General features: G+C 38.3%; 1 protein-coding gene across 1 annotated transcript in view; it reads left to right on the top strand.

The window, feature by feature from the left end:
- Positions 1 to 15,668, top strand: part of LOC130892719 (DNA replication licensing factor Mcm7) — a 34,992-nt gene that overhangs the window by 6,744 nt on the left and 12,580 nt on the right. Inside the window, exons 3-6 of the mRNA XM_057798287.1 lie at positions 534 to 852; positions 4,044 to 4,226; positions 13,417 to 13,711; positions 15,073 to 15,284. Of these exons, the coding sequence (XP_057654270.1) occupies positions 534 to 852; positions 4,044 to 4,226; positions 13,417 to 13,711; positions 15,073 to 15,284 (1,009 nt within the window). The remainder of the gene's footprint in view (positions 1 to 533; positions 853 to 4,043; positions 4,227 to 13,416; positions 13,712 to 15,072; positions 15,285 to 15,668) is intronic.

The raw sequence follows: 15,668 nt of genomic DNA, 5'->3' as shown, positions 1-15,668 counted from the left end.
GGTCATCATGAGGGGTCTGGTTTGACACATACCATGGAGCATCAGCTATCATTCGTAGTATTTTATTTGGAGTCAGAAGTAAAAAAATCATGTTATGTAAGGAGGGAGAAATTTCCTCCCTCATCACGTACTTTAAAAAAAGGTTTGCCCGACTATCCCGGTCAAAAAAATTGGTTTGTGTTAATTTATTCCGAGAGGGAATAAAATTTTTCTATCGAATACACTTGAGCACAAACAATTTCATACCATGAGAGAGAAACAGTTTTGAATTATCAATTTTCATAAAAAAATTACATGCATGGTATGAGGGGCCTTTTTAGATTGACAGCTCCTAGACTATTATGTCGAAAGAGCTTGCCACCTATAACTAGCTCATTTTCTGAACAGAAGTGTATCAGTCTTGAACCAATGTCATTTCTTTCTCCTATACCATGGATATTCCATCACCTGTTTGTAATTATTTTTCCCTTCTCTTTTGAATATATATACTAATATAATTTAAACATATTGAACTGAATATTTTTCTTTTTTAGTGAAATTTATTTTCAAAATCTTAGTACAAGTAAGACAGTGCCTATAAGAGAAATCAAAGCTGAACATGTGGGTCATTTAGTTACTGTTCGAGGTATTGTAACCAGGTGTACGGAAGTAAAACCTATGATGTGTGTGGCCACATATACGTGTGATAAATGTGGAGCCGAAACTTATCAACCTATAAATGCTTTAAGTTTTATGCCTGCAGATATGTGTCAAAGTGCAGATTGTAAAACCAATAGATCCGGTGGTCGATTATACCTACAAACAAGGGGATCAAAGTTTATTAAGTTTCAAGAAGTAAAAATCCAAGAACACGTAAGTAAATGTATGATATTTCAAAAACTACTTTACTTTCAAGAAAAAAGTTTTTCCATAAACAACTCACTTTGGTGTTTGGGAAATGAAATAATTTAAGAGTTCTCATAGGATAACTCACTCGAATTTTAATTGAAATGTTTTTTTTTTTCGTTAATACTCTTCAAGGAAATTAATCACATTCACATTTTATTTGACATATACGTTCAATAAATAAATAAAAAACTTAGATTACACCACCCTGCATCAAAATCTATGATGAAATGAAAATAGATCAGTTTTTCAGGCTGATTTCAAAAATGCAATTATTTTTTTTCTCCCGCATCTGGTTAACTCACAAATCCACAGAAACAAGATGTTTTTATGTTGTAAGGCATTAACCCTTTGCACTCGTATGTCGCCGTAGGAGGGGCAAGATGCGTTTTACCGTTGCGCTCGTATGCCGCCGTATAGTCGCCGCAATACGTTTAATCTTTACACTCGTATGTCGCGGTATAGGCGGCATACTTATGTCTTATCATTAAGCTGGTTTGCCGGTCTGTCATTCCCTAGGCTCTTTTCTAATATTTTTAAATTGCTTTCTTAACCTTCGTTGAGGACAAGTTTATGTAAAAATAAAAGATAATATGATATTTATTTTATACTCATACATCGTAAGCTGTTTGTTTTATATCCGCTGATGTATATATTACAACCACTTCAGTTCACATGTGCAGCATTTTTGCGTTTTGAATAGGTTTGTTCCAACCTGCTAGTCGGGACCGTTTTGGAATGGTTATCGGAAGTGTTTATAGATATTTTCAGCGCAATATCCGGCTATGCACGGTTCTTGTAACAGAACCAAGTACAGAAAAGACCGTCCCTGAAACGGTTCACAAACGATACCTAAGTCGGTTGGAACGCAAAACAGAATCGTTAATATAACGGTAACCGCCCGGTTGGAACACGTAATCTCTATTGCGCAGAGTCGTCACCGTACCAAGGACGGTTTTTTTGATGGGTTGGAACAAACCTAATATTACTCAGCTTTATAACTAACACAATTGAAATTGGAATACTGACGCACCTGACAATGATAGATTGGATAGTGATAATATTAGTGAAGAAAGTGACTCTAGGAGTGGTAGTGATATTATAGTTACTAAAAGACAGAGAATCATACCTTTACCATCAAGTTCAAGCAGCAATGAAAACGACGGGATTATAACACAACCTGGTAATTTTGGTCCATGGTAGGATGCTACATTCCACTATCAGGTATCAGACAGGATTCTATTTACTTCTGGGGAAAAAATGGTTGGTTCACAAATTCCAGATACTTGTACCAAACCTATAGATTTTTTCAAGCTCTTTTTTATCGATGAGCCAATAATAAAAATAGTGGAACAAACAAAAACTATGCTAGACATAAAATAGCACAGAAGAGGTTGTCTACATGGCATACGTGGGTAGATACTACAGAAGAAAAGTTTACCGCATTTATTGGGGTTGTCCTAAATATGGGTATGATGACCGTATCTAATATCCAAGGGTATTGGCTGTTTAAAAATGATAAATAACATATTCAAGAAAAGGATAAACAGATACTACGATCAATTAAAAAACAGAAACGAAACATGAAAACATAAAAAAATTTTCCTTACCATATGTTCAAGGACTTTCCCAACAATTATTGAATTATTTCAATAAATATGATATTAGTATAAGTCATAAAAGACATAATACATTATCCAAATATTTCACTAAATTAAAATCTAAAACACCAAAAAAAGAAGATTCAAAAATTCTTGAAACGGAATCTAATACACGAAAAAGAGAATTTTTAGAAATGGTTCACATTCATAAGAACGAAAAAGCTATAAATGATAAAAAAGATTTAAATAATTCAAGTAAAATTTATAGCTCTATTTTGTAAATTCTAATAAATTTAATATATTTGAGATGTGGAAACCAAGGAAAAATTAATTTTTCTCATTGGAACAAAGTTCTAAGTTGATTTTATCCTTATTTTGATATTCACGATGAAGGTGATCTATAGATCAATATAAATAAGCAAATTGTCAGTGTCAATATCATATTTTGATAAAGACTTAGAGAAAAGTCGAAACGTCAAAATTTATCTTTCTTTTAAAAACTAATTTTAAAACAGAAGAGACTTAAAAACAAGAACATTTAGATGCATTATATTATATCAGTTAATTTATTCCAAATTTAATGCTGAGAAAATGTGTAGTTGAGATGTTGGTAGTAAATAATTTTTTCTCAAGTCTTGTGATATTATTTTTTAAGGTTTTATTTTGTATATTTTTATAGAGAAATTTGAGTAATTCAGATGATGGTTTGTTTCAATAATCTGGTGCGATTATTTCAGGGTTTGTAGTATTAAGGGTGTTCTATAGAAAATCGCAGATCTCATTGAAATTTAAAACGAAAGGTGGCCTTCGATTTTCAATCTGATCTTTGATTGTCTTCAGTTCTTTAGACCCGTGACTGGTCTTCGCCCAACGCTACCAGTTTCCTGGAAAAGGGCCACTATCCGCCTCACCGAAGTCCGTGACATATTCAGATCAAGGGCAATGTGGTGATTAGATTAACCTTCTTGATGTAAGGCCACTATTCTTGCTCGATCAAACTCAGATATCAGATTACCTGGCGATTCTTATTTTTATGATAGTGCCACAAAATTTAAAAACAAAAAATAGGCTCTGTACATATGCAAACTTGAAAGTTTATAATGGAGCCAAGACTTTGGAGATGTGTGTATAAACAACACATACAAGAATGCGAACCGCTACTGTCAAGTTTCAAATCCAAACGAAATATTTCATGCAAACAAAGAGAAATAATCAAGCGGCTTTTTCATCTTATTTGCTATTTCATGTTATTTTGCGACACTTTGATTTCTCACTGAGATTACCAAGAATACATAAACTAGTAAAATTCACTACTTTTGTCATGTGAATGGGTATTATAACCGCTTCTTTAACACGTAGCCCGGTATATGAGTTTTGTGGTCGGAACTCTTTGATACTTTTTATAGTCCTTTCAGTTATAGAAGTATAAGATGCAAAAAGAATATGAAATTTAGTGATATATGTTATACGTTTTGGAGAGGAATACATTTATTTCAAAATTGAATTCTTATCGAGATATTTTTATTGATTATACATTTATTTGTCCATATATTTTAGAGTGATCAAGTACCAGTGGGCCACATTCCACGTACCTTAACAATCTTTTGTAGGGGCGAAGTAACAAGGCAAGCTTTACCTGGTGATCATGTTGCAGTTACCGGTATATTTTTACCACTTATAAAACAAGGATTCAGACAAATAATGGGCGGACTTTTATCAGAAACGTATCTCGAAGCCCATGTAAGTTTTCCCACATATTTTCTTCTGAATATTTCAGAGTACTTTAACAAGTATTCTACATTTATTTTTAAAAATTCCCCTTCAATTTAACAGAACGCAGTGTTTAAATCATTTTTTTTGTCATACTCTGTAATTACTTATATAGTTTTTAATATATTTTAAATAATTTTCAAAAACAAATAAAAAAATTTGAAATTAAAATATTTATCATACCAAATTTTTAAACTGGCACCAATGAATTGGAAATATTTCTACACCATATCATTACAATAATTTGGGATAATATTTTTGTGTTGAACCATATTTTTTCCATATTGACGAAGTCCTGAAATACAATTTCATAATTTTTTTGTTCGGTTTACTGTATACAATCATAAGCAAAAAAATGAATACAGGCGACACCTCTGTCAAAGAACTGAGTAACAATTGAATTTTTCTTAGTGAAATTTTAAAGCTAACTATATTAGCTTCAAAATGATTGTAGAATATTGCTATGATCGGTAACCACCCTTTTTATGCTTGTTTACAATAGGTTAATTAGGGGTAACTTCCCCTTATAAAAGTATATCTACCTAACCCACCACTATCAGTTAGCCATCAAACGTCAACCAATACACATCTCTGTTAGTAATAATCAAGAATTCTACCTTAAAATGGACACAAGAAATAATAAAGCTGCTCAATTGGTCAGTCTATTGCCACAAGACCAGTGTCAGCGAGAAGTGACCAGTGCGCTGAATATGAGTCAGTCTAATGTGTCCAGAATTTATATTCGTCACCAAGAGACGGGCAACTTTAATCGAAGACGCGGTTCCGAAAGAAAAAGGTGCATATCCGAGAAAAATGACCATTTTATTGTTAACACACAGCTAAGAAATCGGGCCCTCACCCTCAACAAGAGCTCAGAGAAACGCGATGAGGGGCTGTGAGTAGCTGGACAGTCTGAAAAATACTTAAGGCAGAGCCAAAAAGGCTAGCTACTGGACCCAAATTAACCCCAGCTCACTGAGCAGCCTCGTAAATGTTTTTTGAACAATGAGACTCCGCTCTCTTCTCAGACAAAAGCAGAATGTGCCTGAACGGTAACGATAGATGAGGACGAGTCTTCAGAAGATCTGGAGAAAGATACGCGCAGTGTAGTATTAAAGAAAACGTGGCTTTGGAAAGAGGTTCCCGGATGGTTTGGCGGGCATTTAAATGGAAAAAAACCGTAGTCTCAATCTGCCTACTCCTTGCAACGAATCATCCCTTTTTCCTGGTTGATTCCAAGTCTTCAATCCGCTTACTCCTTGGAATTTTACCGAGGAAATGAAAAGCTGGAAAAAAATATAAAATGAATAAAATAGAAAATAAAAATAATATGCTTACCATCAAGAACACTGTTGACACTAACACACTCACTGCTGCTTTTGAGCTAACAGGAGGGTTATTGGATCTATTGGCGGGTTTTGGCGCGCATGGGAAGTAAATTATTGGCGGGAGGGGTAATAAATTGTATGTGGTATTGGAGTGAAATATATGAAGAAGGTGTTTTCAAGTTGCCGGCAATCTCTGGTTATCGTCCCTTGTGTTCAGACAGTTTGGACGTTTCTCTATTTCGATAGCTTCTCGAATAATCCTGGACTTGAAGGAATGGAGTGGGGCGATAGTTTTGGTTCTATTGAAATCGATAGGGTGTCCGGTATGGACACGATGTTGGGCAAGGGTGGAGGAAATATCGGAATTGGTGATATATAACAAGTGTTCCTTGGCTCTGATGGAAATACTTCGATTTGTCTGGCCAATATAGGACCGGGGGCAATCTGAGCAGGGGATTTCGTTGGATATTTTGTCTATAATGGATCTGATTGGGTGGGAGAGTTTCTGATTGTGCGGGAGAGTTTCTGATTGTGCGGTTGTGCGAATACCGTGGGGTTTTAGGATTCTGCAAATTTTGTTTGTTACACCTTTGATGTAAGGAAGGGATACCTTCAGTTGATCTTTCAAACCAGTCGAGGAGGATGGAGGAGTTGGAGATGAAAATTTGTGGATACTCCTAGAACTTTGGGATTTCTGGTAACTATTCCGAATCAATGTTTGTGTCAAATATATATACGCTGTTATTATTTTTCTTTGTAAATAATTATTCATTTGAATTGAGTCGTTAATTATTGTCACTCAGGCTCGGTATTAAGGGGGGGTCACGGGGGTCATGACCCCCCAAACGGTCTGACTTTCCGGAAAAATTTTATGGAAGCATCGAAGCTTCCGTACAGTTTAAGCGAAGTGCCGAAATTAAAGAAAGACAACTTAGTAATCGCCTATAGAAAGTTCTGATCACAGTGGCCTTCCCAAACTGAGAAGTTGAAACCACGCTTGTTGACACTTCACATAAGTCACCTAAGAAAATCAAATTAAATCCATCCAAACTTCTTTTGCAAATGTACACACTATCCTGGAACAATAATAATAAATATAATTCCAAGAAACAAAAAAAAAATAATAAAATGAAGACATTAATTTTACTATAACGAATTACTGTCCTGTTGAAGTGAAAAACTCGTGTTATCGTGATAAGTACGAAAACAAAATAATCTCCGTCCATTGAAACCTTTGAGAGGCGGATGGTTGAAGTTGCCAGCAGCACGTCGAGATTTTTTAAACCGGTTGTCAACTGATTGGCGACCAGTTGCCCCGTCTTTAATCCCCCATTAAATTACAAATATTGTTACTGCAAACCTGTTAGTAATTTGCGCTAGAAATGAATTTCTTTTGAGTTTATCTGTGTCTATTAGGCGTGAGATCGAGTAAATAAACTTATTGGATCCATGAAAAGCGATTGGAAGCTGATATTAGGGCCAGGAGAGGTGCCATTAATTATTGATAAGTTAATTTCAAATAAATTATTATATAACATTATATAACAACATAGATCACTCCTTATAAAGCTAAGACTAATAGCTTTCTCTCTCTCTCTCTCCACATCATATTGGGAAGCGAAGCAGAGAAACCATGATTTAGAATGTTCAGAGACGGAATCAATAAAAAAACCGTCCCTAAGTAATCATCAAACATGGGACATGCTTCAGGATAATGTAACGAAAAAGTTGAGCTTTGTAAGAGAATTTACCTCAATCCTAAGCTGTAGAAATGAGTGGGATCATAACCCCAAATAAGAAATGATCAGAAATGCCTTTAAATGGTATTTGGATGGATCAAAAACAGCAGACGGAACTGGAATAGGAGTGTACGGGGCCAAAACCAAAGCCTGGCCAACACACCAAGCATTTTTCAAGAAAACATCTATGCAATTGATAAAAGTGTGGAACTATCGCAGACGGGATGTCATCTCCTGTCCGATGGCCAAGCAGCCATTAGAGCTTTTAGTCCAATATCATAAAATCCAAACTCATTTGAGATTGCCTACAAAATTTAACGAGATAGGCAAGAAAATTAACCTACAATGGATTCGGGGACACACCGGAGTGAAGGGAAATGAAATAAAGCTCGCTAAATCGGGTCAGACAAGCCCTTCATGAGACCTGAACCTTTCTGTGGTATCATCTACATAACAATGGAAAAAGCATTGGAAAAGATAGTAGATAGGAGCATAACCAATCATTGGGTCAACCTACAGGAGCTGAGTCAGGCAAACACTCTCCTGAGCAACTGTAACCAGAGTAGATCTGCTGAATGTATCAACCTATATACATAATACAGCGTGCAGATTTTGTTGCACAGACGACAAAACCTCTATTCACATTCTCTCAAAGTGTGAAACGCTACGAAATTTCAGAGCACTACACTTGGGAGCGTATGAACTAGAAGATGAAGATCTCTTGCAACTACATGCATCCCACATTCTAGACTGGAATTAACAGATCAGCTGTAAACACTGGGTTCCTCAGTATCGAAGCAAAAAAGAGGGACATAGCGCAGCGTATATTATACCCCATTATCCACATACATACATGGTTTAATTCCAAATAAATTATTATTTTGATGAATTTAAGCTTTTATTTCCTTTACTGTTAATTATTAGTTAAAATGAGGTAAAATGCAAAATAAAAATATTTTAGTCTACCGTTACAATATTGAGAGTCCAGTAATAACTAAACCTAGATGCTGCAATAGAATGAACAAATAGTTAAGATCGATTTTGGCAAATACACAGTCGCTTGTTGAAACTCTAAAAAGATGTGTATAATGGCAGTGCGAAGAAATTTGACAGAAGACAAACTTATTTCATATAGAGTTGCAATGGTACAACTTGTTTACTAATAACTCCAGACTATCAAAGTCAGCGTCTTCAGTTTATCTTTTTTTATGAGGGGAAACTGCATGGCACCAGAACTTCTTATCGATCAGTTCTGGTAGTGTCGGGCGCTTCTCTGGCTAAAACCCCCCTTTCTCCACTCCTGTACCTGGTACTGTCAGATACAGGCGATGTCCTACTCATGACCTGTGCGTCGGCATCTTGTCTTTCACGACGTTGGTGCTCTCTCTCTTCTTTTTCTTTTATTTCCATGATTCCCCTAACGTGTGTAGCTATTTTGTTCCAATTCCGCGTCGAGCTGACCATATGCGTTACTAGGTTGTCTGGGGTAAGAGTGATAGTTGTTTCAGTTTAGAAAGCGTGTCTCATTCTGTGCCATCTTTCACAGGCGAATATTGTGTGTTCGGTATCGTCTTGTTGGCCGCAGTAAATGCACATGTTATCCCTGGACTTCCCAATCTTGTGAGTAAAAGACCTGAAAGATCCATGACCAGACAGGACCTGAGTTAGGAAGTAGTCGACTTGTTTGTGTTCCCGTTTTATCCATACTTCGATGTTGGGTATCAGCTTCTTTGTTCATTGCGCTATCGTTGTGTTATTTTGACAGCGTTCTTGCCACTCTTCTATAGTTCTGGATCTCTGTCTTTTTCTTTCTGCCGTGACCTCCGGCAGTTCGTAGAATCTGATTCTCCCCTTCGCTAATAGATCCAACGGTGGGACTGCTGCGATTACGCAAAGGGCTTTTGCTGATACCGTCCTGTTGGTCGAGACTGTCCTCAACAGCATCTTCCTTTGGGAGCCCAGCAGCATTGTTGGGGCAATGCGTGTACCGACTAGCTCGAAGTGGATGTTGTCTCTATTTCTGGGTCCTCTCAAAATGATGGCTTCTGTCTTGGCTGGTGCGATCTCCAGCCCTGCCTCATAGATCCAGTTCTCGATGAGTCTCAGTGCTTGATTTGCTCTGTGTGCTCGTTCTTCTTTGCTGTTTGCCTTAACCACCAGGACCAGGTCGTCGGTGTAGGCGGCGGTGTGACAGCCTCTGGGAAATCCCAGCCGGAGAACTCCGTCGTATAGGACGTTCCACAGGACGCCTTGCGACATATCCTGATTATAGTCGCCACACTTTAAGGTTCTTCCTGACAGATAGTTGGCTATGACTTAGAATAAGTAGCCGCTGATCTCAAGGTCTTTGAGTCTACTCATGATTTTTCCCCACTTAGCCGTATTAAAGGCGTTCTTCACGTCAATTAGAACTAATACTCTCCACGTGGGGTTTCCTTCTGTTATCTTGGCCAGTACGTGTTTAATTGCCTGTTCTCGCGTATACCTCATCTTCGAGTCTTGCCTTGATAAGGTGCTCATATAATTTACCGAAGACATCTAGTAGGCATATAGGTCTGTACTTTGGATTGTTGTCAGACCTTTTGGTATCAATACGATATTTGCTGTCTTCCACCTCTTTGGGAAGGCGCTATCAGTCAGCAGATTATTTAGGAGGTCCAGCAGTAAGTTGGAGAGTATTTAGCGACAAATTTGACTGATTCCGGTAGGGTTCTGTCTGGTCCAGGGGCCTTCCTAGCCTTAATTTTTTGGGCTGCTTTCTGAGTTCTTCCAGCGTAGAGTAGTGGGGGGTCATGTGGAAACGGTGCCTGTGTGGTCGGGGCGTTGTCTGTTGGAAAAAGCTATTTAATTTTTTCAGTTTTACTTGATTGGTGAGCTTCGTAAGGAGTCTTTAGTTGTTTAATTTCCCCGGTTACCATCCGATACCCTTGCCCCCAGGGAGGATCCTCAAATCTATCTCAAAGGAGATTCCACTGATTTCGTTGGGATCTTCTAATGTCCCTCAGTTCCTTTCTATTCGATTTATACTCCTCTTCCAATTGGTCGATAGTGGCTTGATTGACATGTCCAGATCTTGTCCGAGTCAGGCACCTCCTCGACCGGTTGCATACTTCTCTTTGCAAGGCGATATCTTCCTTCCACCATACCGGTTGTGATCTTGGTGTATTATTCTTTCTGTTGACCATAGATGCCTTTTGTGTTTTTTGTACTGCCCAAGTGAGGACATCTATATCAGCTATGCTATCCTGAAGACGTCCTCTTTTATGCCCGGTTTGGAGTACCACTCTTGTTTAGGCTTCTTTTTACCCTTGTCGACCTCAAAAAGTATAACCCTGTGCAGGCTAAGACTTTCCTCGGTGGATACCCTCCAATTCTTAACCACGCGGCTAATGTTTATAGTAGAGAATGTGATGTCAATGATGGAGGTTTGAGGACCTCGCGTGAAAGTTGGTGTATCGCCGTCGTTGTGAATAACCATGTTCAGTGACTGTATTGCTTCTGCCAGGTGTGTGCCTCTCGCGTCTGTAGTCGAGGCATTTCACATGGCCGACTTGGCATTGAAGTCGCCAGTCTCCATTGCCTCTCTTCTTGAAATGGCTATGTGGTGAAAAACCGAATCGCCTTGTATTGGTCCAGAGGTATATTCGGGGAGACATAGCAGGTATACAGTGACCATCCTTCGAGAATTATGTAGGTATAACCCCATTTACTGTTTTTACTTATTAGGTTTTTATTTGATTCTTGAATCAAGGCAATGTCGATGTTTCCCTGTTCCACGGTTTTTAAGGAGATGATGCGCTGCTCTCCGCCTATCTGTGTTTAATTGCAGGATTTTTAAAGACATTATATAATTAGGAGACTGTGTTTGTGTCGGTGGAAGCGCCATATCTCTCGCGTTAGCGGTGATGTGAGACTCATCGATCGGTTTGCCGGAGTCTTTCAGTTCATCGATGGTCGTTTCTTGTGAAACCATGGTTTTAGTATTTTTAGTGTTGTCCGTTCTCCTATGGTTCTTCCCAGATTTTTCCCTTTTATCTCCCAGATGGATCCTCCCTCTTCTAGTGGCATCCGTGTCCTTTGTGCGACTTGCTTTTTTGGCTTGCGATAAGCTTCTCCTGAATACAGTGCACTTACTGGTGCCTGCTTTGTGGCCTGACTCGAATCCTAGATCATTGTATAGTGGGCACCATTCACCATTTTTGCAGGCAGCTGTGGTGTGGTCCTCCTTTCCGCATTTGAAGCAGATCTGGGATATATTTGGACCCTTGCAATCGCTTGTTTGGTGGTCGTAGCCCCAGCATTTGCGACATCTTGTGACTTCTATTCTACTTGTAATTTCACATTGGCCCATGCTGATTCTCATCTTTCCAACCTCGAGCAATTAACGAGCGTTATTTTGGTGGTAATAATAGTTATGGCCTGTGTGCCCTTGCATTTGGGCGAAGCTCGCTGAGCTTGAAATGGCTCTTCGTATCGCTGTTGAGGCAGCCTTCGATGGCCTTGTGTACATCGTATTTGATGACGTCTGCGTCCATTCCCCTAATGTGCAATACCTTGCGATACGACTCTCCCACTTTGCGTACCTCCAGCTGTCCTGGGATGTTCCTAATAACATGATCTAATTTATCAAGTTGTATGCTCTTTACGGCGTTTGAGGCTTCCTCATTTTAATTGAGTCTTTCACGGTTTTCTGGGTCCGTATTGACCACAAAGGCGTAGGTTTTCCTATCCGTTTTTACCCTTCGTGGGTCTGCTGACTTCCTCTTCGGTTGGTGTGTGTAGATGGCTGCTTTAGTGGTGGATTTATGAAGGATACATTCTTTTGCAACTTATGAGTTTTCATGGTATTAACTGTATGTAGGGCGAACCACTCATGTTCTTCGGTCTCGGCTTTGAGCTTGATGAGCTTATCCCACAGGTCTTTCTCCGTTCCAAAATGCGTGATTTTGGCTGTCTTTCTACTATACATCTACTAGGCTATCGTCCCTAGACCTACTGCCTTCTCCACAGCTCCGAGCTAGGTCTGCCCGGTCACAGCCGCCCGCTCCGGGTCAGACGCTGTCATTTGTCAGTTTTGGTCCGCGCCGGCTATTCTACTTCGCCGGTACCACCCATATCTAGGTGGCATTCCCCTATCCGCCACCTGGGGATGCGCTGAATGGGAGATTGACTAACTCCGGATTTTTTGCCGCTGGGACTCTTCTGTCTGGGTTACCATATCATAGCCGAGAGGTCCCAGTTTTTTGGCGCCGGGAACTCGCCATTCGTCCCCCTCACTCAGGTGAGGACTTGTCAGTGTGTTTAGATGCAACTTGGGCTTGTGGGATCTTCTACTGACTTTTATCTGTGGTACCTACCTATTCGGCATCAGTAGTCCCGCCACTGCCCTACTGACCATTTTCGAGCTGTTTCTTAGCTTCAATCCTCTCCACCCGTCCTTGCGGCGCGAAAGGGGGGGAAGTTACTGAGCCACTTCACCAACGTCAAGGTCTTACAGCTCCCAGGAGAGGTCTTCAGTTTACCTAAGAACCCCATTTAGTGACGACCTTCTTAGAACAATGTATCAATATCGTATCGATACGGCCATTTTAAAACAGTAAACTTTTCTGAAGGTAGTGTTGTGTTGGGTCGTGATTCGGTTGCTTGACAGAACTGCATGCACCCTTTGTATGGGGAGGAATTTTCATTAATCTATAATGTACGTCCGAACATGGCTAGAATAGTACAAAATTATCTTCAAGAAGCAAAATTTGCAACTCTGGATTGACTTGCAGGAAATTCCTGGCCTTAACTCATTTTTAGGACAATTTGTCCAAAACTTTCTTAAGGCCGGCATAATGTGTTTGAACATTTTAAAGACCCTCAAAATATATTTAAGATATTAAAAACAATTCTTTTGGTCTATTTATTTCTATCTGAAAAAAGAATAGAAGGTATTTTTTTTCAAATTTTAGAATTATCTTTAACGTATCCCTTATTCATCCACTAATATAACAAAATTTATCAATATGTTGCAGATAGTCTAAAAGACTTGAGCTACTTTGTAATTTCAAAATAAGTTGCTATATAAAAATATTGTTAAACAATTTGTAGAAAATTACAACAGTGAATAAGATGGATCTGGAAAACGCTGATAATCCTCTTACCCCCGAGGAGCTAGCAACACTAACAGGAGAAGACTTTTATACTAAATTAGCCCTATCATTAGCTCCTGAGATATATGGTCATATTGATGTTAAAAAAGCTTTATTGCTTTTGCTTGTTGGCGGAGTCGATAAGCGACCAGATGGTATGAAAATTCGTGGAAATATCAATATTTGTTTGATGGGTGATCCGGGAGTTGCTAAATCACAGTTATTGGGGTATATTAACAGATTAGCAACAAGAAGTAAGTCTTAGAAAGTATACATCATTAAATCTTTTATTAAATAAAAAAATTACGTGCAAGAATGTATATATAAACAGTGAATTTGCGGTGATGGTGATATTTAATGTCCAGATAAGACCAAATCGCAACAGTCCAGCCTTCTTTGTAAAAACAGCAGTCTGGGTCTTTGCTGTTTTAAACTCAATTAGTTTTCTTCTATGCCATTTCAGAAAATGTTCAAGATCGGTATTGATAGTGGTAATCTGTTACTGCTTACGGATGTAGGTGTTAGCCGAGTTCATTGAGACGGCTTATTTGAACGGCGACATCAGTGTGCTATCGTCGGCGAAGCTATAGATCGGGTTTGCAGTTTCGTCGAGTAGATCGTCGATGTCCAAGAGAAATAGAGTCGGTGACAAGATGCATCCCTGGGAAACACCAGGGTTAACCTCAAATCTTTTTGAGGATAGCGTCCTGGATGGGTCGGTCTTTGAGAAAGCTACTGAGCCAATCGATAAGTGAGGATGACAAACTGTACGATCTTAATTTATTTAGAAGGTTGGCATGCCAAACCTTATCAAAAGGCTTTGATATGTCCAGTGCGATTGCTTTAGATTCTCCATATTTCTCTATAGTTTCAATCCATATGTTGGTGATATAGGCCAGGAGATCCCCGATTGATCTATGTTTAAGAAAGCCGTATTCATGGTCGCTGAAGATGTTCAAGATATATCAAGATTTACTGGTTAACGACTTTCTTCATGATCTTGGCAAATGACTGTAAGTAAAGAACCAACTTTCTTCCTTTTTTGGTATGGGTTGACACAAGCAAGTTTCCAATCTGCAGGGAAGAGGCCTCTTTTATATGATAGGGAAAAGAGTTTGCCTAGGGGACTTGTTTTCTTCAATACGATAGTTATTCCACCGAGGCCAGTGGCTTTATTGATGTCCAAAACTTCTAAAAGTTTTGCAATATCTTCGTATCGAAATTCTGTTTTTGGCATTTATGAATCAGGAAGGCTAGCTGGTAGCTTTCCCCGCGAATCAAGAGTTCAATTTGAAGCTAAGATTCGACCCAACAAATCGGCTTTCTCCGTTTGGGCAATGGAAGTTCGTTAAATATCAATTTCAAAATTTTTAGGTTTAATAAACGACCAAAAATTTTTTGTGTTCAATAATTATTTTATTCAAGGGCAACCTTACCTTTTATACCAGATGAAAATTCTTATTTAAAATCTATTAGATTATAAAAAATAGTTAACTAGTATGATATTTATCATTATAAATTTAAATGTCGAATATCCAATGCAAGTTTAAGCTATAATCATGAATAATATTTCACAGTTATAGTAGTATTTAATCAACTTAAATTTTTTGGTTAGGTCAGTATACTACAGGCCGAGGTTCCTCCGGTGTAGGTTTAACAGCTTCAGTTATGAAAGATCCGATGACGGGAGAAATGATGTTAGAAGGTGGAGCACTAGTACTTGCGGACCAGGGAGTATGTTGTATAGATGAGTTTGATAAAATGGCTGACGAAGATAGAACTGCTATTCACGAAGTTATGGAACAACAAACCATTAGTATTGCTAAGGTAACTTCAACGTGGAAAAATCTAAATTATTATGAGTTTTTGGTGCACTAGGTCTTTTTCTAAAACCAGATATCTTACATAAGCAGGGTTAAGGGATTCCAAGAAATCTTATATGGCCCTAAATTAGGACAGACTGCAGGTCATAGTAAATCTATTACCACATGATTGTACCTTTGCTCATATTTTATGTAATTTAAGCAGTTGCACATTCACTAAAAATACATTCTTGGGCATTTATGTTATGTATAACTTTATCAATTTTTTTCAAATTGTTTTTTAAGGCTTATGACTAAACTCAACTTACGAATTTGACGAATAGTTTCTATCTGATTCAATTATATGATTATTGAGTTTAATTTATATAAATGTTTGTTTTGTTTTATG

This window comes from Diorhabda carinulata, chromosome 4 (assembly GCF_026250575.1).
Source record: "Diorhabda carinulata isolate Delta chromosome 4, icDioCari1.1, whole genome shotgun sequence".
Classification (NCBI taxonomy): Eukaryota; Metazoa; Arthropoda; class Insecta; order Coleoptera; family Chrysomelidae; genus Diorhabda; species Diorhabda carinulata.
This window is presented reverse-complemented; position numbering and strand designations above follow the sequence as displayed.